The sequence below is a fragment of the Clupea harengus genome, chromosome 4 (genome assembly GCF_900700415.2).
Source record: "Clupea harengus chromosome 4, Ch_v2.0.2, whole genome shotgun sequence".
NCBI lineage: Eukaryota > Metazoa > Chordata > Actinopteri > Clupeiformes > Clupeidae > Clupea > Clupea harengus.
Window position 1 is genome coordinate 14,579,807 of NC_045155.1, and position 27,476 is coordinate 14,607,282.

Genomic DNA, 27,476 nt, shown 5'->3' on the forward strand with positions numbered 1-27,476 from the left:
AGCGTCAAGCTGGCGGATCAGGATCAGGAAGCCCGTCCCAGATGATGGGCAGCATGTGGGCCTCTTTTTGCCTATGGCCAGAACTGAGGCTGGCTCTCCCCCCTCAGGGGCCTCTGGCAGCATGTGTGGGCCTCCTCCTCGCCTGCTTTCATGTGGGCCCTTTCATCTGCCGGGAGAGACCCCACGGTGGCACCTCCACTTCGCAGAGGGAAACTATTGACTTCATTAGGCACTTGACTTCCTGTCGATATCAGGCTGCCGTCTGATTAGGATGCGCTAACCTGGCACAGAGGGTGCCCGCAATGCACCCCCGAGCCGCAGCCCCTGCCGATCATTTAGCTCAATTAGCCTAACGGCATTTCCCAGTGGTTCACCATCGCTTTGTTTTCAGTAGACTTTGAGGAGTCATTTTTCACTCGGATATGTTAAAGAGATAGTTCATTTAAAAGTGAAATGCTTTTACTGGCTATCCTCAGGCAGTTAAACCTGGCATGAGGTTCCCTGGTAAAACACAGAGGGACTTCAACAGTCAGGTTGGCTATATTATGCAAGTGAAGATAAATCTTTCTGACCACTGACATTCTCCAAAACAACTAGTTTAGAGCTGCCCTAACCAACAAACCTTACAATATCTACTAAGTATCCATTTAAGAGTTTTTTTTTAAATAGCCCTGGGTATCCGTGGAGAATAGTTCTTCACAAAGCCTCTTCTTGCATCCAAAGATACTTCAAACCCCCATGACATGGTAATTAACCAGCAGCATCCAAAATGGAAAATAAATGGGTTTTGGGAACATATGGCGTCATAACCCCCGGCTTCGTTGCCTGACCTGAAGACAAATGAAGGGCTTCTCGACAGAAACCTGCACTGCTATTGAGACCATTAACATATAGCAGCAAAAGGCCAGAGCTGTCTGCCAAGACTGACAGTTGCGGAGAAGAGCTTCACTCTCACTCCTCTCCTATTTTCCTATCCTCACTATTTTCCTTTATCCCCCCTTTCTGTCAGCCCCTTTTTTGCAACTCTCTCTCTGTCCTTCATTCTCTCTCCATCTCTTTCTCTCTGTTCATCCCTCTCTCTCTCTCTCCATCTTTCTCTCTGTCCATCACTCTCTCTTCACCTCTCTTCTGCTACCTCTTTCTGTCCTTACATCTCCTTCTCTCCACTCCACTCGGGGTGGCAGTGGGTGCAGCAGTTGGCACGAGGCGGCGGGCAAAGGCGGGTGGCGGTCAGAGGTCCTTACCTTTGTCGCAGCCGCTCATGCCCATCCGGCTGCCGTCTGGACACACGTTGCACTTCATGCCCCTGACGCCTGGCTTGCAGGAGCACAGGCCTGACATCTGCTCGCAGTCGTCCCGCACAGAGCCGCCCGCGTCACAGTTACAGGCTGCAGGTAAGGGGCACAGGAGAGAAGGGGCAGAGGGGAGGGCAGAGAGGGGGTAAAGGGAATCATGTTAGACATTAATTAGGAATTAGTCTGGCCCTGGTAGAGGTTTTCATTATGGCCAGAGCTGCAGTAATCCTGTTGATCACATTTCTAGCCCCGTCGTCCATCCATATACACCTCTCTATCCACCTACCGCTATGTACACAAGCAGAACAAGAAAATGGACACACACACACACTCACACACACAGACACACACACACACAGACACACACACACAGACACACACACACACACACACACACAGACACACACAGACAGCCGCACAGACAGCCACACAGACACACACACACACACACACACACACACACACACACACACACACACACACACACACACACACAGACAGCCACACACACACACACACACACACACACACACACACACACACACACACACACACACTCACTAAGGGTGTTTTAAAGGTGACCCCACAGTGACAAGAACACTAAAGCCAGCCTGTGACGTGGAGGTGGGGGTCAGGGGGAGTTCAGGCCGGGTGATGGAGATGCTTGGTGATAGAGGATCAGTATAATCACCCTGCCTGCCCCAGGGAAGACACAAACCACTTTCCGCAGTGGGAATCAATGCTTGTTTTTTAAACTTTTCTACTTTGTGGTGACTCACACACACACCCACCCACACACACACACACACCTGTGCTCTCTCGAGCCTGTTTGTTTGTGGATAGAGGCATCGGGTCAAGCGGCGGAACAAGCACATAGATTTCCTGACGGTCTCAAAAGTTCAGAGGCATTTGTCAAATTGCTTCTGTCAACATAAATCTCTGTCAAGAGAATGAATGGCAGACCGGCTGAAGAAGACAGTCTTTTTCGACTCTTATGCACCAGGGCAAAGGTGCCCATCAGCTGTCAGAAGGCATGCAGTTTGCCCAGTGCTCAATAAAAGAGGCTTAGCTGAGTCACCCGCAGTAATTACTGGTCAAGGTTTTCACCGATGAATATAAGCGCTGCGGTGGTGGTGCTCCATTAGGTAGTGGAGAAAAATGAATCAGAACAGCTTTTTTTCCTCCAGAGAAAACAGCACTGTCTGGGTCCAAATGAATACATACCATTCATGCAGTTAAGATCACACCTGGTAGATCTATATAGAGTCTCTAAATGTAAGGTTAACTGAAAGGTTAGTGGTGGAAAGAAATAGAGAGACAAAGGATGTAAGGATCTTACGTGTGCAGCCGCTGATGTTCTCGGTGACGATGCCACGGAAGTTCCAGAAGCCGGGCTCGCAGCGGTCACACTTGAGTCCGCCCACACCGGGCTTGCAGGAGCACTGGCCACTAGTGGGGTCACAGGTGCCCCCGTATGAACCGTAGTTGTTACACTGGCATGTGCCTGAGGATGGGTAGAGAGGGCACAAGATGTGGTGGTATATTTAAGACACGTCTGACTAGTTAAGGAACCACAGTATTATCCTAGTAAGATAATGTATTTGGAATCTCTGCTCCTGATTGCAGTTATGATGTGTAATCATTTTATAATTGTGAATTAGACAAGACTGGGGGGAGTTTCCCATGTCTGGTTTTTGAATAATTCTTTACAAAACTGGCTTAAATTCATTTGTATTCACACTGTGAAATCAAGCTAACAGGCCAGATATTGATGTAATGCATACTTGGGCATCCGGCCAGTCCCACACCAAGGGCGGCCGTCTTGTTGTCTTCGCAGCAGCCGTAAATCGTCTGACTGCAGTGCTGGGGCGCCTTGAGCTCAGGTGGATGGGTGGAGGCTACAGGAGAGAGAGGGAGATAGAGAGAGAGAGAGAAGTGGATGAAACAAACCAGAAAAAAGGACTGAGAAATAAAAAATAAAAACAAAAAACAGAGTGATTCTGAGAGCGTTTCTTAAAGACTAATTACGCCGCCCAATCTTCCCCAACAATCCAATTTGGAGAAAACACAAAAGGAGCAACTGGGGGAAAGCAGAGGTGCTATGGCTGCTGTCTGGCTTCCAGATAACAATTCTATTTACACGGCCGCACAACAATTCACAATAAGGGACAAATGATGCTATTACCAGTGGCGCCACGCAAACAATGGTGGTCCTACCGCATTTGCAAACAGGCTGACATTTGACACATCCCATGGGGATGCACCTCAATTCATTTGCGCTTGTCTGGGATAGAGGAATGGAAGATGCCAGATGGACTGTATTACTCCCAAATGTGCAAGGGTTTTTGTGTGTGTACGGGACGGAGAAAGAATCCCCCCTTTGTCAGCTCTGTGTGTGCTGGCCACTTTCTCTACAGTGTAACAGCAGAAAAGAAGCTTCTAGACTAATGGGTTATCTGCAGCTAGCTGGCTCTCTGCAGTAGTACTAGGGTGAGGTGAGGCGGCAAGCAGCTGCTCAGTTCCTCATCTGTACACTGGCATTTTCAGCCTGTCTTTCCATCACATCCTTCTCTGCCCCAGTCTCTCATTTTATCTCCCCTTGTCTGTCTGTCTCTCTCTCTCTCTCTCACTCTCTCTCTCTTTCTCTCTCTGGCAGCAGGCTGCAGCACAAAAGGGAACATGAGGCTGCAGATCGCTCTTCTCTTGTGTTTGGCGCTTGGGCGTTTTTGGAGGCGAGCGTTCCATAAATCACGGGGGCGCTGGCGTGCAGCACGCGGCCCGCACCCTAATGGTGATGACTCGCTCTCTCCTCCTCGCCGTCGCTCTCCGCGGTGGGAGATGGGCTGTGGCCACAGTTCATTAAGCCCCACGCTCCCATCCGCTGCTCAGTGTGCCGGGGCTATTATGACACAGGCACTTTTAATTTCATACTCTCTCTCAACCCCCCCCCCATTCCTCCAGCCCCCCTCTTTGTATTCCCCTCCCCTGCATACATCTCTCTTAACTGTGCGACCGCCGCACCTAATGCAAGGTTCTCAAAACCAGCAACTTTTCTCTTCCTTGTTCATACTCTCCTCTCTCTTTTCCAAGCCAATTGTTTTTTTTAAAAGTACGGTCTTTCATTCTTGATTTGAAGCCCGGAATTCCTGCACACCGAGCAGGGAATATATCTTGAAGCATTGCACAAGCCAGGTCAGATAAAAAGAAAAAAAAAGAGAGAGAGAGAGAGAGAGAGTAAGATTAAGAAGAGTAATATAGTTTCTGTACTTCATTTAGAAAGCTGACCAAGGTTGCGCGGAGGGCACCTAGCCCTAATTTCTAATTAGCACTAAGTGGCAAGGTGATCGGGAGTCGTGGCTGCTCTGAGAGATGTGGGGTCACGCTGGGGTCAAAGCCAGAGGTAAGCCGGTGAATAGCTAATGAACGGGCAAATCCACGCCGGTGGCACTTTAGCTTGTTGGGAGGCAGGCAGGCAGGGAACAGGCTGCTCCCCCACCTATGGGTACGTTTCTCAAACTGAATTGATTTTCTACACTTGGTGGAGAAGCATGACTGAGTCTGACTGCCAGGCCAACTTGCTTCCAAAGTGAAAAAAGCTGAAAAAAAGAGAGAGGGGGGGGAGAGAGATATAGAGAGAGGGGGGGGGGGGGGAGAGAGAGAGATATAGAGAGAGAGAGGGGGGGGGGAGAGAGAGATATAGAGAGAATGGGGCATAAAGACATAGAGAGGTGTGTGAAGCTTGAGAGAAAAAGAGAGGGGGGAGAGGTAGAGAGTGGGATAGAGAAGAGAGAGAGAGAGAGGCGTGTGTGAAGCCAGAAAGAGTTGAAGCTCTCTCCATTGGACCTGGGGGAATTACACACGCCGCTCTGATCACTCAGTCTCTCTCCTCTCTCCACATTCTGCTTGGCGCCTCAGCGCTGGGCTGGACTACACAGGCCCTCTTGAAGTCGCACAAGCACCAGAGTGCCTTGCAAAGCCATTGCACCAACAGCACACACACACACTCACACTCACACTCACACTCACACACACACACACACACACACACACACACACCGCACGCTTTCTCTCTCTTCTCCCCAGAGTCTCTTGTTACAGTAATAACTGTCATGGCTGGCACCAGATAGCGTAGTGAAATGTAGATGAGAGAGCTAGAGAAGTGAGAGACAGCGAGAGAGAGAGAGACAGTTAAAGAAAAGATGGAAGTAGAGAGGAAAGAAAATGGCCGTTCTGCCTGAAACAAAATGGACGGGAACAGACGCTAAACAGTGCTCAGTCACCTGTGCAGGATCCCTGGTTCTGGAAGACGATGTGCTGTTGGCGCTCACACCTGGTCTTCTTCAGCTCGCACTCGTTGGCGTAAGTCTTGCCGTCAGAGCCGCAGACCTGAGGGATAGCACAGAGAGAGAGAGAGAGAGAGAGAGAACAGCATCATGGGGATTAATTACAGACATGGTGGACTGTGGCACGGGACGGAACTGTGGTCTCCCATGCCATGGGCACTCATTAGGCGCTAAGTGAGCCGCGGATGGACGGGTGTGGGTGTGTGTGTTGGTGGAGGGTAGCCGGGACTTACGGGACTGTGGGGAACGTTGAGGCAGCTGAACTCGCACATGCAGCGGTCGTCCTCTGCGTCGTCGTCCCACGAGCCGCCGAAGAGACGACACTTGTCAGGCTCGCAGCCATTCTCTCCCGAGCCAGATCCCCCAGACCCGCATTCTAAGGACACACACGCACACACACACAAACAAACAAACACACACACACACAAACAAACAAACACACAAACAAACAAACAAGAAAAGATGTTTAAGAGACGACAGCCACAACACAGCCTCTCACATTCCTCCAAACACATACCTCTTTGCATGCATAAAAGCCTCCTCCACAAAGTCAAAGATACACAAACAAACATATATTAACATATCTTAATGCAGCACAATGTCCATTAACAATGAGGAAAAAAACCCCTCATGACTCTCCAGAAGACCATTTTTTTTCATCGTTAGAATTTTTGAGATGGCTGTCTTCTGAAGCACTTCTACACTCGCTGGAGTTTAAATATTAAAATTCACATCACCTTCTGCGTGTCAATGAAACCAAAGGCACCGCTGGAAGTACAAGCTAATGACCAACCGTGAAGAGGATCAGCCATTGACCAAATATATTAAGCGCAACAACTTGTGTGCCATCAGGATGGTCCACTTTACATTTCAATTATTGCTGAAGAACGTTCTGGAAATGTCTTTGCTTGGCGGCCCACCAGCAAAAATCAATGTGAAGGGCTTTTTTAATGGACACCGATTGCCCGATACGAAGGCACCACTAATTGCACAACACTCTGTACAATGTAATTATTATCACAAGGTTCTGAGAAAGAGGAGAAGGAAATGACCGAGAGAAAGAGAGAGAGGTGAGAGAGAAAGAGAGAGAGAGGTGAAAGAGAGAGCAAGTGAAAGAGGCAGGCAGGAAGGGCGATAGCAAAAGGAGCTGTCAGAGTGACTTTACAGGAGACCTTGAAAGGTGGGAGCCAGAGCGAGAAAAAGTCAAAGTTCTCTGAGCTCATCGCACTTGCCAGGATCATCCTCCCTGTGCCATACATTTTCAGTGACTGAGACACGAGAAGTTTTTTATTCTCCTTCCAAGCCAAACTGAAGTTTTGGCAGTGCTCCTGTTTTAGTTAGAAGCCCCTGGCCCCAGAAAAACAAGGAGTTGTTTGTAATTAATTGGTCAGCTGAGAACCCAGGCTCTTTGATGGGAACGGCTCCAACACCCTGCTGTTCTCAAGTGTCACGATAATCAACGACAGCACCTTGAGGAAGACTAATATGGCTGTTGGAATCCACACATCAAATCAGTGTATGTATGATGCATGAGACAAAATGAAAGGGATGCAGTATTAGCTGGCAACATGCATTAATGTTGCACTTTGAAGTTCTCCACAACATGAGCGGAAGGGAAGCAGGAAAGGCCAGGGGGCGAGCTCAAGCGGCGGATCTCGGCGTACGGAAGCAAACAAGTTGTTGATGCAGCCCCGAGATCGATGGCGTCAATTCCTGCTTAAGCACGCCCACATCTTCTCCTGAGAGCTGAGGCTATGGCCTCTCAGCAGCGAGGTCAGAGGCAGGCAAGGAGGCACAAGGCCCTTCGACCACCCGCCCCCTCCTCCTCTTCCTCCTCCTCCCCTCCCCTAATCTCTCCTAGCTGCCCGTGGGTTTGCTCATTTCTGCCGCTGACATGCGAAAGGTTACGCAACATCGTTGGGCCTAATGGAGGAATCGATGGTTCACTCGTGGAAGTGCCACTTAGCATAAAGCATCTCCTTAAGCAGATTATGAACCAGGGAGTGGCGCGGACCAAGGGCAGAGAGGCAGCAGGGGCCCAGAGCCTTGACGCGGGTTCTCAAAAATGTGTCCGGACAGGCCGGAGTGGTCGATACAGGGGGAAGGGCAGCCAATTCATTAGCCCCTGACGGGACACTGCGCTACACAGAGACTGGGTCTGGTCCTCTGGATTCAAATCTCTTTCATTTTCCCTTCTCTCCCTCTCTCTCTCTCTCTCTCTCTCTCTCTCTCTCTCTCTCTCTCTCTCTCTCTCACTAACACACACACATACTGAACACAGGCTCAAGAACTCTACAGATACATGGAGCATATATACCTTTAAACTTTAGCTTCTCTCTTCTACTCTCTCTTTTATTCACACACACACACACACACACACACGCACAAACACACACACACACACACACACACACACACACACACACACACACACACACACACACACACTATACGTAGCACACTTCAAGTGACAGAGATCTCACTGCAGGGTTAGGGGGGCTGGAGGGGTTGTGGTGGGCGGGTGGTGTTCAGACAGACCTCATTCCTCATTCTGAGAGAGCATGTGGAGCTCCATCAAGCATTCTGAGCACAGCGCATCTGATCAGCTAAAGTGCAAAGAAGCTGTTTTATATGATATTTACACACACACACGCCCACACACACATACACACACACACACACACACACACACACACACATACACACTAACACACAACACACACACACACACACACACACACACACGCACACACACAGAGAGAGAGAGAGACACACACAATGTCTTCCAGAGCTCATTTACAGGGTCTGACCAGCGGCCAGTAACTGTAATCATTTCCAAGAGCCAAATGCACCTCTGGTCACCTGAGCCATGGGGGTTTTGTGCAAGCTAGGCAAGAGACGAGTGCTTAGCCACTGTGAAGGCAGTAACATTCATATTCAGCTTGCGCAAGTGAAAAAACAACATGAAAAAAGGAATAAATAAATATGACGGCTGAAGGTATGGAGTAGGGGGTTGGTGGGCTGGGGAGGGGTCTAATTAGTTGCTGTACTTTGATGTCAATGCCACCCGCACTGCAGACGAACCTTTCAATTAGCCACGGTGGTGTAGACGTCCACATCAGCTATTCTCAAAGCACTTCCTGCCTCGTCTTAGTCGATCACGTCTTAACAAGAGTTTATTTAGCCCAGGGATTTCAATTAAGACCACAGAGTAAGGGCAAAAAACACAGGCGAGTGGCGAGAGAGAGAGAGAGAGAGAGAATAAAAAGAAGAATGGGAAAAAAGACAAAAAACAAAAAAGAGAGAGATAGGAAATAAACAAATTAACTGAAGGAAAAAAAAGGGAGATGGCAAGGTGAAAGTAAAGGGTGATCGCTCCGGGGCGGACAGAGATGGCCGTAACGGGTGGAGAGGAAAAGAGGAAAACATGAAGACAGATATTGAAGGGGAAAGGCAGACAGAGGATGACCTTCAGGCTGCCGCTGGTTGTTTCATGCAGTTCGCTATCAATAACAGGGTGCTGGCTTCCCCTCACCTGAACACATACTGACCTTCCCCATCACACACAGTCTGGGAAAGTCAACACAACTAGGCATCACCCGCAGCTGGACACACCTACTCTCTCTCTCTCTCTCTCTCTCTCTCTCTCCCTCTCTTTCTCTCTCTCTCTCTCAGCACACACGCACACAGACAGACACACAGACACAAACGGACAGAGACAAGCACACAAGCACGAATGCACACAAGCACGAATGCACACAAACACACACACACACACACAGACAGATATTCTTTCCCTTGTGGATACTCTTACACATTCAACAGACACCTCCATATTCTCATATGCCAGCAGTGAAAAAGTGAGACAGAGAGAGAGAAGAAAGAAATAGAAAACAATCACTCCACTCTGGCCCTCTGACACGCTCACACACATACAGTTCACACACATACAGTACACACACACACACGCACGGACCTTGGCACACACCTCCGACACACACACGGGTTTGTGTTTTTTTCTCTGTTTTTGCTTGTTTTCAATTTGTCATGCTTCAGACAGTCTGCTCTGACAGCATGTTAGGCCAAATGGAGTCTCTACACACAAAGAGAGATCGAGCTGCACGGCAGGCTTCTGGAAAGCTCTGGAAAGTTTTGTTCGCCCGAAACAGTCAAGAGGTGATGGATGATCTCACCGCCACTTGGTTCATTCCGATATCCCCCACCCCCACCCCCCATGATCTACGGTCATCTGCACCTCTGTCTCTCCATCCACTGTCTTTGTTAATAGGGGCGCTGATGCTAACCCGCTAGGCGCCAACTAGCCTCACTGGACAGGCGCGTATTGGTATTGCTTCACATAGTCTTAAGGAATGCATTTTCAATTAAAGGAGGCCTGGTCCTCCCCCTAGGTGTCGGGCTCATCACTTTGTCAGTGTCTACGGAAAAAAAAAGAAAAAAGAAGCAGCGCTGAAGTCTACCCGAGCGTGAAATTAAACAGGTGATAAACTCTCCCAGTAAGGCCAGCACTGGGAATACCGTCATTTTTCATTACAGCAAAATAATAAAGAGAAAGATTGAGGAAACGCACTAGTTTATGTGTCTGTGTGTGTGTGTGTGCGTGTGTGTGTGTGTGTGTGTGTGTGTGTGTGTGTGTATGTTTGTGTTTGTGTGTGTGTATGTGTGTGTGTGTGTGTTTGTGTATGCGTGTATATGACTAATGAAGATGATTTTTGTTTGCTCCAAACAGAGCGACTAACCCACTTCTGCATCCTTTCATCCTGTCTTGCACACACACAGTATTAGTTTTTTTTACATAAATCACCTGCTGTAGATGAGCCCATTCTATTTCACAGAACAGTGTGTTGCTATTGGTGACAGACTGGAGTCCTTGTGTTTACATACACAGAATTCACACCCACTGGGCTAAGGAGTCAATGCTATATCCACATCCATCATGCACTCAACAGACACAACTTATTCTGTCGTTCTATATAAAGCCATATACACACACACACACACACACACACACACACACACACACACACACACAAATATATATATATATATATATATATAAATAGAGAGAGCTTTTTATGTATAAATACCTGTCCTTTAGCCTTTTTGAGGTATTTGAGACCTTCTAAGTCTTCTATGCTTGTTTGGGAATTTGTAGCTGTATACTTACAGGCAGCACTAACTGCATTAGACAACAGCCTAATTAATCAACATACTTATTGAGGAATGAACAGTCACTGAGCAACCAATGGGGCACAGCACAATGAATGAAGCTTTTACACTTTGAGCATCAGAGGAACAAACAACACAACCTCACCACACACACACACACACACACACACACACACACACACACACACCACACCACACCACACCACACCACACCACACCCAAAACATACACAACTCAATTCCATTTAGGAAACCAAAGCTCCATCAGTTCTCAAGACAGATGGACATCATTTGTCCATCAGACAAAAGGGCAAGCACTCTACTGAGGCCGGCTCCCGGCTGCGGCCTGTGAAAAGCGCACTCCGAGCGGGGGAGAGCGTTAGGCCTGAGGCCCCGGGGGAGAGCAGGGGTATTGATCCACTCTTATTTCTGCCGAGGCATCTCCCAGAGCAATGTCTCCTGACCCTTCACTGCTTGAGACAATAGTGTTGATGGAAGAGCGAGGGAGAGAAGGCAACGAAGGAGAAGGAGGGTGGGATGAAAAGAAAACAAGGAAGAAAAATGTGGGCTTAAGTTAATGGGATGAGATGGAGTGGACAAGCGAGTCAGGAGAATGAGTCAGTCGCAGAAGGATGGTGTGTGTGTATGTGTGTGTGTGTGTGCGTGTGTCTTCGCCACCCCCAGCCAGACAGCGATATGGGGTTGAAGAAAAGAGGGCAGGGCGCCAGCACCATTACACTGTGCATAGGAGAGGTCAGTGCGCTCAATGCCACAAGGTTAAATCGACCACAAGGAGAGTAGCGCTAAGAGCACACAAGCTGAGGTCGAGGATGAAACGCCACAGAAAGTTCTGGAGAGGATGCGGGGGAGGGGCGGGGGGGAATAATTTTCCAACCCCGAGATCAATTTCAGTGATATTTCTATCTATGGCATTAGGTTCTCTCCTGCTCTTTCTCAATCTTTCACTCATAATAACACTTTCTGTCTCTCCTTTTGTCTCCTTTTCCAACTCTCTGCGCCTGTGTCACAGCTTTGTCTTCATTTCGGCACATTTTCTTTGCACTTTGTCTTTCATCTCTCTTTCTCCCTATCTCTTTTCCTCCCCCTCTCTCAGTAGGCAGGTGCAATCTGCTGTGGCTTCACACCTCCTCAGACTCGAAGATGAGCCCATCTCTGACTAACTGGGGCCCCAGGGAGACTCCACTGTGTTGCCGTCAAAGGGAAGAGGGGGATTCTGAGCATCTTCATCGCCGCCTCTAGACTCCAGGACATGCATGCACAAGCGAACCCAAGATCTCTCTCGCTCCCTCTCTCTCTCTCTCTCTCATCCTCTCTTTCTCTTTCCCCCTCTCTTTCTCCCTATTTACCTCTTTCCTTCCCCCTATCTCTATATCTTTCTATCCTCTCCATTTCTGCGGTTCTCTATGATTAACAGATATGATATTTACCTGCTGTAGCTGTGTGCCAGGGGCCCATTTATCTGAGTATGAACTAAATTGCTGATGCGTGGAGGAGAGCTGCTGGTGGCTGGCTGGCAGGAGTCAGTAAACAGATTTTTTTTCTTTTTTTCTTTTTTTTAAACCAAGGATTAAAAAAAACACACAAACACACACCTGGTTCGTCACAGGCACCGGGCTTCAGCACCTCGATTTTCTTCTTCTGCTCGCAGGAGGCGACGCGCAGCTCGCAGTCGTTGTCGTAGGTGACTTGGTCGCTGCCACAGATGGGCTTCTGAGGCTGCGGTTGGCACTGGGGGCACTCGCACTGGTTCTGGACACAGCGGGCTCCCCAGCCACACACGGTGCTGCCACAAGACTCTGTTGTTGGTGGAACAAACACACACACACACACACACACACAGTCAGAGGTTGACACACAAGGTTGCCAGAGATCAATGGATCAATGAAGGCATGTGAAACCATTCCAGGCGATCTGCTACATATGTGTGCATAGTTCTACACTGTACTTATTGCAAAGCTACACTACTCTTCAGGTGTGGCTTATGTGTTTGTCTAGAGCTTATTTCTGTGTTTGCATTTGGGTTAATTCTTAAGTTCCAACCTAATTTAAGTCTAAGTATGAACTATATAATATCTGGTATGAAGTGTAACATGCAAAATTGACATTGTACTTTATGTTTTTGTAAAGTGTGTGTGTGTGTGACTTTAGTACACATGTGTGTGTACTCACTGCATTCTCCATGGGCGACCACCTTCAGGTCGAGCTGCTCAGTGCAGGCCTTGACGTTGAGCTCACACTCGTTGTCGTAAGTGGTGCCGTCGCTGCCGCACACAGGCTGCTGCGCGTCCACACACTCCGTGGGGCACACGCATTTGCTTGTCTGCCCGTCACAGATCGCGCCAAACGAGCAGTTGGCACACAGCTCATCTGAAACGGAGAGAAAGATAGAACGCGTGAGCAATAAAAAAAAAACACAAACCGATCGGGAGAAGTGAGTTAGTGTTTCTGTCGTCATGTCACATCTTCCCGCACGCCGAAACGCGGTGCCGCCCACCGGTGTCCGCTCCGGCTCGTGCCAACACCCACCATCAATCCCACCCGCCAAACTGTCCGCGACCGCAACTCATCTCCTGCCTTAGTCACACGCTCACGTGCGAACAGGAAACGCCGTGGATCGGCCGAGCCGTCCTGTGGCGTGACGCTGAGCTGTGAAAAATATCACAACGGGCACCCCTCCACTCCGCTCCTCTCTCATCTCCCAAACGGTCGTCATCAGCCATCTGCCCTAATGTTATTCCGCTGTTGTCATATGGAGGAACAGACTGCAATTGAGATCAATGGCGTCGGGAGCGGGGCCCGACCCAACACTCTTGGTCGTTTATTGGCTAGCTCCTGTCCGGGGTCCTCTAATCCACGGCCTACAGCTACAGTGCTAATAACGGCCATTGTACACAGCTGCCTTCCCATTCAATCCAATCAGCACAGTAGGTAAGACTATCTGGCCCCACGGAGTGGCCTGCGCTTGATATCAATGATTCATGGAGGGCAATTAATCACAGACCGAAAATGCGATTCCAACCCCGGTGGGCGTGTGAGTTTTCCTCTCTTTTGCACTCTCTCTCTCTTTTTTTCTAATCCTTGATGACAATTACACCTGGAAGATTGCATTAGAGCAAACCGTTATCGCTTTCAATTAGAAGGCGGCCAGTAACAGCTGCTGATTTAGTGCTAATGGAGACGCAAGCCGCGCGTAAATCTCCCCTCCTCGCTGCCATTAACAACCTGTTTATTACACCTTAATAAAGTGGCCCGTCCGCTTCCCAATCTCAAAGGCTCTCCTAGGAGAACTCTACAGAGGCCTACACAGGCCCTGCTTTGAGCTGAAATGCCCCTGGAGCTGCAGGCGTGTTGGGAGGACTTCTGCCCCCCCGGGGTGGGCGGACGCTGGTGACAGCAGTGAAGCGTTGGCTGGTGGGCCAGGTGTCAGGAAGGGGGGTGGGGTGTGGGGGTGGGGGGTGGCGGGCGACTGCAGATTGAGTCTATCTTTATCAGAGCGCTGTGGAGACGATAACAGCGCTGCTTTATCTCTTCCACCTGCTCCCCCCTATCTCTCCCCTTTCCCTCCTCTCTCTCTCTCTCTCTCTATCTCTCTATCTCTCTCTCTCTCTCTGTTCCCCTCTCTCTTTCTCTCTCTTTAATACACCCACACAAAGCCACAGCGCAACCTGTAAACAGCACTGCCACACACAATCCTCTCCCCCTGGGGACAGAAAGAGCTAGAGCAAGAGGGAGAGTGTGGGAGGGAGAGGGAGAGCGATGGAGAGAGAGAGAGACAGAGAGAGATGAATAAGGGGAGGGAGACATAAGTGGTGGGGTAGGAGGGGGGGGGAGAGGAGAGAGAGAGAAATAGAGGAAGCCACAGCTAAAGATGTGTTGGGAGAAAAATATAAAAAGACTGAGAGCCAAGACTGGGAGAGGTAAAGTGAGAAAGGGGGAGGGGCGGGGGGTAATGGGAGAAGGGGAGAAAAGGGGAGTAGGATGGAGAATGGCCTTGAGGAGCACCATCAGGCTGATGGATGGGGAGCTGCGTGCGGAGCTGGAGAGCATTGCTGGTGCTGGGAGGTTAGGAGCAGTGATGTCTGACATGGCCATGAGCCAGCGCAAGGAGAGATCCTTAACATTTAACGCAGGAGGGGGGTTGAGAGGGGGGGGGGGGGGGGTGTAGGAGCATCGCAGGGGAACAGCTGCACAGGCTGCCCAACTCCACTCCATCTCGCTCCCGCTCGCTGCGCCCTCTTTTCTTGTTCATCAACTCCTACTTGTTCTCTCCCGATCTCATTCCCCGTCTGTGATCCCCCCCCCCCCCCGCCACTCACTAGTCCTCTGCCGTTCACCAGTTTTGGCTGTGACCTATATTCCAGATGCAACAAACACATATCATTTCCCTCTGCTTGATGTTTTTTTTCTTTCTCCTCGATGCCTGGTCTCTCATCTCCTGGTAATAATATATATATGAATTGGCCCTGTGAGTGGGCTCCAGTTCCATTAGTGCAGGGGGGGCCTCCGCCAGCCAGGCAGACAAGGTCACCCGCCACTCAGACATTAAAATAAATATATGAAAATCATAAAAAAAAATGTCATCGCCGTTGCTATCAGACCGCACCTGAGCTATGAAGATAACGGCCATTTTTTACGGCGCTGCACTGCCTCCTTTCCTCCCTCCTGCCAGCCTGCTACGGAGCGGAAAAAAGAAGTGGAAAAATACGACGGCGCGAGCACACGCACGCCTGTCCTGTCCCCTGCCATCACCCCACCCCCCTTCACGCACATAAACATGTACGATCACACTCGGCTACTCACGCACAACACCCCCCCCCCTCCCCCCTGTGGTTGTAATTTCACCAGTGAGTGCAGAGGCCGGCGTGAATGAAATGGGGTAATTAATGTGGGGTGATAACGGTAGCTGGATGGAAGTGCAAGAGAGGTGTGTGTGTGTGTGTGTGTGTGTGTGTGTCTGTGTCTGTGTGTCTGAGCCATGGGTCCTTGTACAAACAGACACAAATAAGACAGTCCCATCTCGAGCGGCAGATTAGCCATTGGCCCCTGGCCCTTTATTGCCCCTGTTCCGCTGACGCTGGCTTCTGTGGGGACTCGCTGCCATCAATAGCGCCGCATTACTGACACCAGCGTCGCTACCTGCCAGCCTAGCCCTCCTCCCACCCCACCTTTTATTAAATACACACTGTTTATGACTCTCCTGCAGGCTGCGCCACCCAGACCTGCCTCCTACAAGAGGCTACTCCAGATTGAGTTTGTCGAGTTCAAACACCCCCCCCACACATACACACACACACAAATACCCCCCCATTTTGTTTAATGACAGATTCCTATTTAAATGGATCTTGCCCCGACGGAAATGAACAGGGGAAATAGAGAGTGAATAGATAGGAAATGAACAACACAGGAGCAATTATTGCCTCATACTGTTGCTATAAATGTACCTTCCCAGCACATGCCAACCTGTGTTGTGGAGAGAATAATGATGTTATATGTGTGAATCCATGTAAGCCTAGTGTAAGTGAATGTCCTACCATAGACTACATTACCCACAATTCTCTTATCACTTTGACTTTCTTATCTACATTTCATTCACTCGGTATTGGTCACCGCAAGGTGATAAATAAGGTGACGCATTTTTCCCTTTAAAACCACGAAAAACCCACATATCTGTCTCTCTGGCGGTGGGTTTACAACAGTAAACACCATTCATTTAAGAGATACCCTCTCTGCAGAAGAAGAACAAAGGACCACGCAACAACGAACCGTATTGAACTTTTGGCCGAAGTTACGAAAATACTTTGACTCGTTTAGTTGCAGCCTAAGATATACCGGTAAAATTATACTGCAGCCCAGCAGTGTTCTGAGTAAGATAAGGCGACCGGCTTCCCTTATTAGTTTCTCCACGTCGACGAACATAACTTCTACCTCCTTCAAGACCGTCTGATGCCCACCAAGGCCTGCACGAGTTTTCAGCTGACGAGCTAAGGAAGGACACGGACATCTTCCCCCGAACCAGCGTCCCGCGTTGTTCAGTTGGAATTCCGTAATACACCGTTTAACGCTGAGCAAGAGCGTTAATCAAGTAAGGCTGACATCTGGGCAGAGATTAGTCTTATATGTGTGTTAATATCTGTGTGAAAGTATCCTTGTTTTATTTCATTTATGATTTAAATGCGCACTTTGTAATTCACAGTTTGCACGGTTTGTAACCGTGACATTATCTTGCTTTCTTTTACTTTGCTATTTTGTTAGAACGTGCATGCACCATCTCTCTCTCTAACTCCCTCAATCACCATCTGAACGTATACACGTACACATCGCGATTTAAGTGCTGCTTATACATTTTGTATTGCGTTAAAGGCCTATAGCCTGGATTCTACCCTCGAGATAAGAATCCATTGTCTACTCATTGCATTTGTGCCCATCCTCCAACTTAAATCGGCGCCTAAAACAGGCAAAGCTGGCCTCGGATCTGCATTCGCATCCGCTGACCACCCCCAATCTAGGTGATGCCCGGCGCACTATATTCATTCACGCATATACTATCTATCGCCTGTGCGCTTGCGCATAGCCTCTTCCTCTTTCTCCAGTTAGCGCGTAACCGCGCATACCTGTACACGCACGCACACACACACACACACACACCCACACACAGACGAGGAGGATCTTATGCCCCCTCCTCTGTATTCCCAACTCCACTTTGTGCATTGTTTCATGGTTATACTCAGTTGTTTATATGATTAGTATTAGCCATTAATTACTGTTTGTTACCTTCAATAAATTGTTTATTTAGACTTAAACAATTGTCTTGTCTGTTGTTGTTCCAATATTCCACTGAAAGCCATTTTCCGCCAATCAAGTACTTCAAATGCCTTCACTTCCCTGGTTGTTTCATGAAGTGTTATAGACTTTGTAGTGATATTGTAGTACTATAGTATTGTGATACCATACTTAGACTGTAGCATAGTGGTACAACTAGAGCTTTTCATTGTTTTAGTAATTTAATTATAAAATATTAAATACTAAATTTAATGATTATTAAATTTTATGAGACTGATTTAATTAAACTAATGTAGCAACCCCGGTTTCACCTACACTAGCCAATTCAACACCCACATCACAATCTGTTGTGCCCGTGCAAATCACAGCCCACATATAGTTTCCTGCTCTATCAGCACTTTAAAACAGAACACCAACACCAATTTCACCGGGTAACAAGCACCACGAATGGGCATCAGCATGCTAATGCGCATCAGCAACCTTGCAGTGAGAATAGGCGGGGATACCTGTATATGTCAACTTCATTAACACAAAGTAGGCCACAATCAAGCATAAAGAGGTTGAGGCTACAGGGACCTGACTGTCACACTTCTGTAAACAGAGACACTCGCTGCTGCTGGGGCTTTGGCTTCCAGCTGAAATATCACCATTTGCATCTCAGCGCGAAACCATGCAGGCTGGCAGGCTGGTGCGTCTGCCAAGCACATCTCCCTTAGTGAAGGAGTGGATGTGGCAATGAAGTCATTCTTTATCAGCCAATAACAACGATTCGACCATACCTTATTAACGTAATTGTTTAGTAATTGTTCTAAAATAGAGCAAACAACAAATTTCCGGTCGCAATTGGAGCGGTTTAGAGACAGAGGTCCTTGTGCAGGACGTCTATCTGACGTGAAATCATTGAGAAGTTTCACAGAAAAATGTTTTGCTTTGAAGCAACTCAGTTTTACAGGGAACTCCCACGTCTGTAGACGGACACACCCCAGCATTGCGCTGATCCACAAATGTTTCCGCTTAGAATCTTGCTTATGTAATAAAATTAGCAAAATGATTTTGCCAAGTTATTAAATTAGCTTACAGCCATGAGTGGTGTGTTGCCAGCCACGTTGCCTATCAATGAAATTAGGCCCTCATGTGTTTATTGTGACTTTAGCTAACGCTAATCCTGTCGACTGGAACAACTTTTAAACCCAGCACACACACACACACACACACACACACACACACACACAGTGTGTCTGTTTTTTTCTCCCCCAGCTAAGAGATGACATGGAGCAACTGCATGACAAAAGTGCAAACAATAGCGCGGGGTTGAGAACACCACTGACTGCCAGGGCCCTTGAGTCATTTCGCAGCGGCTGGAGATGCTTTGCCATAAAGCACAAATGGCGTATGCATGCACGAGGCAAAACGCTGACGGTACAGAAGGCTCCGTCTCCACTTCCTGACAGCTCACACGCTGTCTTCTCAAAGGCTTTGAGTGGGAACACAGCGAGTCGCTTCTCGCCGTTTTCACGAAGCGGTATGGATTGTGACTGAGGGGTGGGGGTGGTCGATGATCACAAACGGGATGTGCGCTGCCCTCCTCGCTTGAAGATCATGGCCCCCGGGGACCCAAAGGACTCCTGTTTTTTTTGTAGGAGAGGGAGTGCCACAGAGCCATTGATTAACCCAATGCGTTTTATGAATCACGTGCTTCCGTCAGTGGCAAAGAACCAAAGGCAATGACGGCAGTAAACTGTGAGTCACTAAAAAACAACTATTCTGGGGCAATGTGGTCCTCTTTAATTTCAAAGCCGAAGTGCATCATTGCTTCTAAAAAAATAAATAAAATAAAAAACAACACGCACACAGAAAAGGTCGTGGGGTTGAGGTGGTTGAGTGAGGGATTGAAATTGCACTCTCAGAATGTCTTGGTAGAAAGCCTGAAAGCCAAGCGTTTCAAGTATGAAAGTGTACAAGTCAGAAGGAAAGAGAGAGACAGAGAGAGACTCATAAAGAGTGAGAGAAACCAGCAAACTGTGTGTGTGTGTGTGTGTTTGTTAATGAGGTGGAGAGAGATAGAGAGAGAGAGAGAGAGAGAGAGAGAGAGTGTGTGGGCGTGTGTGTGGGTGGGTGATTGCAAGTGAGGAGGCGGTGTAATATGCATGCATATCCATATGCCATATGCCACTCTGTGAGCATGAGTGTAGGTTTATGTCCACGTTAGTGTGTGTGTGTGTGTGTGTGTGTGTGTGTTGGGGGGGGGGGGGTTTGTAGAACTCACCACAGGGTCCTTTGTGCTGGATGCGGATCTCCCGCCCCAGGGCACAACCCATGGCACGCATCTCGCAGGGGCTGCCGTAGGTGTGGCCGTCGTTCCCGCACACGGGGTCGCGCACCTGGGGGCACGCCTCGGGGCACTCGCACACCGGTTTGCCGTCCTGCACCACGCACACCGCGCCGAACTCACACTCCTTTTTCACGCACGGGCTGGGCACGTTCAGGTCTGCCACCGAAGCAAGAGAAACACAGGCACGAACGTCAGCAATGACACAAACAAGGAAGGGAATGGGGGAGGGGGGAGGGGGGGGGGGCAAAGAAGAGAGACGGAGAGGGTAGAAGAGAGTTAATGAAGGAGGGGGAGAAGGGAGGGGAGGTATGATGGTTTTCTGGGGTTTGTCATTAGTTAAAAGGGAGACACAGGCATTGTAACTTCATACACCATTCCGTTCCTCTCACAGTGTCTTGTACATTAGCCAGGGCAGAGTGAACGCTCGCTCACTGCTCGCTCACTGCTCGCTCACTGCTCGCTCCCTGCTCGCTCACTGAGGTCTGGGTCTCAGGTGGGCTTCAAGGCGAGTCTTGACCTTCCGACTGTTCTGTTTATTAGCCAGAAAGCCCAAGCTCTCTGCTAGAGGGACCTGACTGTCACACTTCTGTAAACAGAGACACTCGCTGCTGCTGGGGCTTTGGCTTCCAGCTGAAATATCACCATTTGCATCTCAGCGCGAAACCATGCAGGCTGGCAGGCTGGTGCGTCTGCCAAGCACATCTCCCTTAGTGAGGGAGGGAAGAGAGGTTTTTTTTTAGGGATAGTGAGAACTGAGAAAATGAGAGCAAATTAGGGAGGGAGAGAGAAATAGAGAGACACAGGGAGGGAGAGAGAGAAAGAAAGAGGGAGGGAGATAGAGAGAGAGAGAAGCGGGAGGGGGAAAGAGAGAGAGAGAGTAGAGAAAACAGCTTGGAAGAAGAAAAAGGGATCTCTTTGCTTAATAATTCAGAACACCAATGCTCTTGAGCCAGACAGATATGAAATATGAACATCAGAAGAGCTACTGCGGCTCCTCTCTCTCTATCTCTATCTCTCTCGCTCTCCCAGTCTCTCTCTGTGTCTCTCTGTCTGGCCACTGTGTTGGAACTTAATTAAGCTCTGCAGTTAGCAGCAGCCCCAAGGTCTGAAGGAGATGCCACGCTGTTGCCGGCTGCCAGGGAGCGAGAGGAAGTGGGTCAGCACGGAGCCAGAAGAGGAGCACCGTTTCTGGGGAGCCGTGGCTTCTGAGGCCCCTTCCCCTCCACCATGATAAATTCTTCATGGTGGGGATTAGCCGTAGCCCTCTGACGAGGTAGAGTAAGCAAAATGCTCGATGCTCAGTGAAAACGAGGGCCCCAGGAGATGATATGACCCCATCCCTCCAGTCAAACACACACAAACACACACACACACACACACACACCGATACATATATCTCCAGAAGGGAGAAAGGGTAGGGAAAGGGTCTCATTAGTATGCCCTGCATGGCAGGAATGCAAGGTGCATGTTGTGTGTCTGCACTTTCTAAAGAGCTTAAAAGAGGAAAGACGGCTAAAAAGCATTTGATCCGAAGTTTGCTGGCTGAATGAGAGGAAATGAGGGTGCACTGTATGAATGTGTATGTGTGTGTGTGTGTGTGTGTGTGTGAGTGTGTGTGTGTGTGTGTGTGTGTGTGTGTGTGTGTGTGTGTGTGTGTGTGCGCGCGCCAATATGCACATGGGGAGTTGCAGGATTCTGCTCCTCTCCCAACCCCCATTGCGTTTTTATAGGAACGCGTGCTCCCTGCCACACACATACACACACACACACACACACACTCGCACACACACGCGCATCCTGTCGCGCTGTCATTACTGTAATTATGTCGGGATTAGACGCCATCATGCTGACTGCTCTGCTTAAACGCCCGGGCATCATTACCAACACGGGCGTGCGTTCGACAACGCCAAGCAGCGCCGGGAGTGACTGCCGAATAAATCACCCTGCAGATTCACAAATGCCGCCGCCGATAACCCCGCCACCAATGCCGCGGCTCGCAGACACCACCTCCATCTTCCAATAACAGCGGCAGGCTGACAGACAACCCGCAGTGAGTGACAATCGCCTGGTGTCAGGTCCTTTGTCAGCGACTCATCGAATGACATGCGGAGTAGTTCACTGGAGTGCGGCGTTATTGTGGATTTATTCACACTGTACTATGCCTGCTGTGAGCAAGCCTTAGCCCGCAATACACATACACACAGACATACACATACAACCTCAACCCAACCTATAACCCCAGTCTAACCACTTTCCTCACTCCCCCAGTAAGCTGGAGTTGGTCTGGGCCAAGGCTCTGCGGGGGACTGCGGCGCGAGGGAGTAATGGGAGTGCGCTCGCTGCATCTTAAGACTCTCCAGAGAACCCTGCTTTCGGCTCTATGTTCTGCTCCATCAGGAGCTGCTCTTCAAGCTCCATCCCCAAGAAATCAGCCGAACTCCCAAGGCTCCAACCCCCCCAAACCCCTCCCCAAACCCCTTCCTAACAACTCAGAGGACACTCTAAAGGGCAGGGATTTTAAGCAAGCTTTATTTGTTTATATTTCTAAACCAGGAGAGTAACAAAAAAAAGCTTGAGCTGATATCGGCAGCGGTCACCCCTAAACCGCGGCAGCTGCACAGCAGTGCCGGCTCTGTTTAACACATCCCGAGGAGCTTGGAATGGGCGAGAAGACAGGCTCTCATTTTCTGAAATGAGAATGTTTCGGCTCAAGTGGCGGAACGCGGCTATTGATTTCCGTGTTGAGGGAAAAAAGCGTGAAAAGTGCTTTGAATTGGCGCATAAATATGTAAACGAAGGGCTTCAAAGACATTTTTTTCGCTCACTGATCTTCTCCCTGCATCTGTGCGTCTAATGTCTCGGGCTCGGGACTGTGTGTGTGGGTGTGTGTGTGAGTATTTATGTGTGGCTGTGTGCGTATGTGTTTCTGAGTGTGTCTTGTTTGTGTGTGCAGGAGAGAGTATGATGAACACTCATCAGTAGGCTTGCGTGGCCTTCCGTAAGGTTCAATGACCCATTTCCCAGGGCCCGGCTCCCTAAAATGCAACTGCAGACTCCGATAACGCTTTGTCCCTCCTTCTCCTTTTGTTTTCTCCTCCTCAAACCCAAGATGAAAGAACCCCCTTCTCTCCAACACGTTCTTTCTTTCTCATCACTGCTTCTATTTTTTTTTTTTCACGTCTGGAGTCTGGAGGGAAAAAAATCCTCCAGATTTATGAAGTCAAGCGAAAGAAAGAAAGAAAGGGGAGAAAGGGGAGGAAAAAGAAAAAAAAAAGAAAAACGAAGAAAACTTGAGGGGTTCTCTGTGAAATAATCTCAAGCGCGCACGCGATTACACATGCTCTGAAACTTCCAGAAGCGCTCCGTTCGTTTCGGTAATTGAGATGGCTTGCATATTCTTTATGTAAAAAAAGAGAGAATCCTTTCTTTCTCTCTCTCTCTCTCTCTCATTTTAATTTTTTTGAGACAGTGGAGCACTTTGAAATAGCGGGGCTGCTATCCCGGAGGTCTGCGCAGCGTCTTCAAGGACTCAAGCTGCAGACGGCTGACAGCCATATGCCTCGACGGGACTGACGGTGTGTGAGGGAGAGAGGGAGAGGAAAGAAGAAGAAGAAGGGAGAAGGAAATCAGAAGAAGGCGACGACGACAAAGATGACGAAGAAGGGAAGAAGAAAATGCCTTTGATGTTTTCGGGGGGTTCATTTGCACAAGATAAGAAACTGTGGCTCACTCGTTCTATGTGGAAGAGTGATTGAAAAAGTGTGGCAGATGCAAGAAGACGAAAGGCGACCCGCACCCGAACTGAGAAACAAGCGGTGATAATGAGAAGGTGTCTCTGTGAATAAGGATGCCTGTGAGTGTAAGAGTGTGTGTGTGTGTGTGTGTGTGTTTGTATGTGTGTGTGTGTGTGTTTGTATGTTTGTGTGTGAATGAGTTTGTGTATATGTTTGTGTGTGACTATTGAGGGAGATTAAGTGCATTCTGGGGCAGGCGTTAGAACGGAGACACAAATAGCTCCCTTACGTCAGGGCTGTAGGTGGGAAAAACTCACTCACACACACACACACACACAGTATTTCTGCCACCAGTGCTTCCCCTCGGCTGCGTCCTCATGTTCTGTGAAGTGTTGCCTAACGCCTGCGCTTTGTCATCGCCTCACACACATTCCTCTCTCTCTCTCACTCTCTCTCTTCCTCATTCTCTGTCTTCTCTGCTTTAATTAGCTCAGAACTCTGAAATAGAGATAGCGTCCCCAAAGGGGATTTGAACCACTGACAGCCCGAGCAGTTGTCATGGTGGCACTCCCAAAGCCTACAGATGCGTAACCAAGGGTTCACCAAACACCTCTGACGCCTGTCTCCCATTCAAAAGACTTTTCTTTTTTCTCTCTCTCTCTCACTCTTCTTCTCTATCCACGATTAGCTTGGACTTAAAAAAAAAAAAAAACAGCTTAGACAAGCTACCAAGGATTCACGCATTTACTCTGGCCGATACCGCAAGTGAAATGCAGCTCGGCAGGGGTTGGTGATCACCCGCTTTTTGCGAAATGAAGTGTCGGGCACAGAATGGATCCCAGTTGTCACTGATGTATGACATGCATGAATGTGAATACAGAAAATGTTTCACTCATGCATATGGAGATTTCCATCTGCCCAACGTCCTCCTCCCCCTCCTCCTCCTCCTCCTCCTCCTCCTCCTCCATTTTAGGATTATCTCAGTGCTGTAAAAGGAGTAATGTAAATGCTCCCGACCCTCTCGCAGACGAGACTCTAGACAATCCAGCTCTCACTCGGATGCGGCCAACCAACAGGGGAGGGACTTAATGCTTGAGATAGGCGATCTCTACCCAAGCCATGCCAGGCCAATAACTTACACATGAGTGTATGTGCACATGCACACACACACACACACACGCACACACACACACACACACACACACACACACACACCCACACACACACACACACACGAACCCTCTCGCTTTCGCTCTGGGTGAAACATTTATTAGCGTGTAGGAGAGAGGCGCAAGGGTAGTGGAAATATTAGCATTACACTGGGAGGAATCCCCCAGAGGCAGTGCTCGGTTTCCGCGGGAACACTTATCACCACGTAATGGCTGCGAGGGACTCTCCCTGGCCGCGCTATGAATTTAAACGAGGAACTTAGTTTTGTCTACGGCGGGCGCACCGCAAAAAGACGAGATAAGGTCGACTACCTTGAAACCATAAGAGACACTAAGAGAGAAAGAACTGGAGGCGAAATGAGGGAGTGAGGGAGGGAGGGAAAAAAATTAATGAAAGAGGGCATTTAAGAAAAACACACACATGAGACAAACATGAGAAATACCAACATGAGCCCCCCTCTCTCATGTGGAGAACACACACACACACACACACACACACACACACACACACACACACGCATACATACACACACATACACATTTGTGCGTAGAACATAGAGGCTGAGAGGCAGGGGGCAGAGAAGCATCAAAGCATACAAGCCACAGAGAGGAAGAGGAGAAGGTGGAGGAGGAGAAGGAAGAGGAGGAGGAGGAAGAACAAACCCAGGCTTAGCAGGGGAGGGGGAAAGCACAAGGAAAAACATGCGCCACATTTAATGTTGAACAATGACACACACAAGAAGCACACATATATATATACTGTCGCACGCACACACACACGCACACACACACAAAGGCGTGTAACCTAGTCTAGTGAGGGCCTCGTCTGAGGCAGTGTGACCTACATTCCTCACCCCTCATAGACACACAGCTCGGCGGAGGGTCGCGCTAAATAGATCTCAGCCCCCGTGTAACCGGCCTCATTAGTTACTACACATCTCTTCCGGCTCTGAAAAGTTCAATGGGTGCTTAACTTAATATTGTGGTTTTTTTTTTTTTGTTGTTTTCTTTTTTTTTGTTTCTGCGAGTAATCACTGCGGTGTCATATCTCACAGAGATGCTAATCAAGTAAACATGCTAATGATACATATTAATCAGGGTGCCTTGTCACCTCCGGCGTATCTCTCCTTTTTGTTTTTCTTTTCTCCCCCTTTTCCTCTCGTACTGTATTCAGGCTGTATGACGATAGCTTTCCAATTTGATCTAACCTATATGAGTCAGACCCTGGGGGGAGTAAACATACATACACACACACACACACACACACACACACACACACACACACACACACACGCACACAGACACACACACACACACACACACACACACAGACACACACGCACATGCACACTCACACACACACACACACACAAACAGATGTGCACACACACACTAAACTGGAGCAATATCTGCACTACAGACAGAGCAACCCTGACAAACCCATCTAACCTCCCGTGTTTGGGTTATCGACAGCACTTTATGTCAGGCTCTGACGGTTATAGTGTGTGTTATATCGGCGTTTAAAAATCGGTAGGCTAAATGTTAAGGCTCTTTGATCACTGATACTGTATGAGTGTGTACATATCCATTGCACCACACCACCAGTCAATATCTGTCACTGTCACCCAGCGGTCCTGGCCCCTACAACACTCTCTTTGTGTCGCCTCACACTCAAACATTCATGAGGCTGTAGCAGAGCGAGAGCTCTGGCGTGTCACATGGGCAGCTTTTATCAACCTCACAGGGCCTTATCCATGCAGCACCCCCAGTCCTCGTGTCTTATCATCATAACCCAAGCTGACAGCCACATTATAAATACTCGGGAGGGGAAAGGAGGTCACATGACATTTAGGGGGGCTTGGGGAGGGGAAGTGGGGGGCAAGGGGTATTAAGGACAAAGCGCTTAGGGTGTGTTCTGAGCAGTAGTGGGGGTGGACATAGGGATGGGGGTTTATAGAGGGAAAAATGTGGCCGGAGCTGTCAATCAAGAGGGGAAGCCCGTCTGACTTGAAGTTTATTAGCTCCACCGGCACCTCCTTGTATGCACGTTTGATCGATACGGTGTGAGTTTTTCTAAGAAGGGGCTTCCGAAGAGGGGTCTGACACGGCATTATCTGGCTCTCGCCCCAAATCTAAAATCCTGTCACTCCCTGAACTCGGGAGTCGCTATCAAACGGAACGCGGATGGCTTACCGGCTCAGAGTGAGTGACAAGTAGCCTCTACTCAGGTGGAGTACACAAGCACAGTCTCTTAGCAATGGTACACAAGAATGGCATCAGATCAGATGTCAATAAGCACAGAAACACACACACATGCACTACCCTGAGGCAGAGTGTTTTTGGCTCCAGTGTTATTTATTTTATTTAACTCATGCAGTAAGGAGACCCATTCCTGTTTTGTACATTTCTCTCTCTCTCTTTCTCTCTCTCTCTCTTCCTCTCTCTCTCTCTCTCTCTCTCTCTTTCTCTTTCTCTCTCTCTCTCTCTCTCTCTCTCTCTCTCTCTCTCTCTCTCTCTCTCTCTCTCTCAGTCAGTCAGTTTAGATTCTCTGTATATCAATATCGGACCACTCTCCCTTGGAACTCTCGAATGACGCAAATTCTTCAAAACATTTAG

General features: G+C 48.8%; 1 protein-coding gene across 8 annotated transcripts in view; it reads right to left on the bottom strand.

Moving 5' to 3' along the window:
• The window catches only part of agrn (agrin), a 204,148-nt gene that overhangs the window by 40,549 nt on the left and 136,123 nt on the right, over positions 1-27,476 (bottom strand). For all 8 annotated transcript variants that reach the window (XM_031566367.2, XM_031566366.2, XM_031566373.2 and 5 more), the window contains 8 exons: positions 19,892-20,113; positions 13,015-13,212; positions 12,438-12,641; positions 5,872-6,014; positions 5,576-5,681; positions 3,080-3,193; positions 2,635-2,799; positions 1,245-1,388 (listed from right to left, as the gene is read on the bottom strand). In XM_031566367.2, coding sequence (XP_031422227.1) covers positions 1,245-1,388; positions 2,635-2,799; positions 3,080-3,193; positions 5,576-5,681; positions 5,872-6,014; positions 12,438-12,641; positions 13,015-13,212; positions 19,892-20,113 — 1,296 coding nt within the window. The remainder of the gene's footprint in view (positions 1-1,244; positions 1,389-2,634; positions 2,800-3,079; positions 3,194-5,575; positions 5,682-5,871; positions 6,015-12,437; positions 12,642-13,014; positions 13,213-19,891; positions 20,114-27,476) is intronic.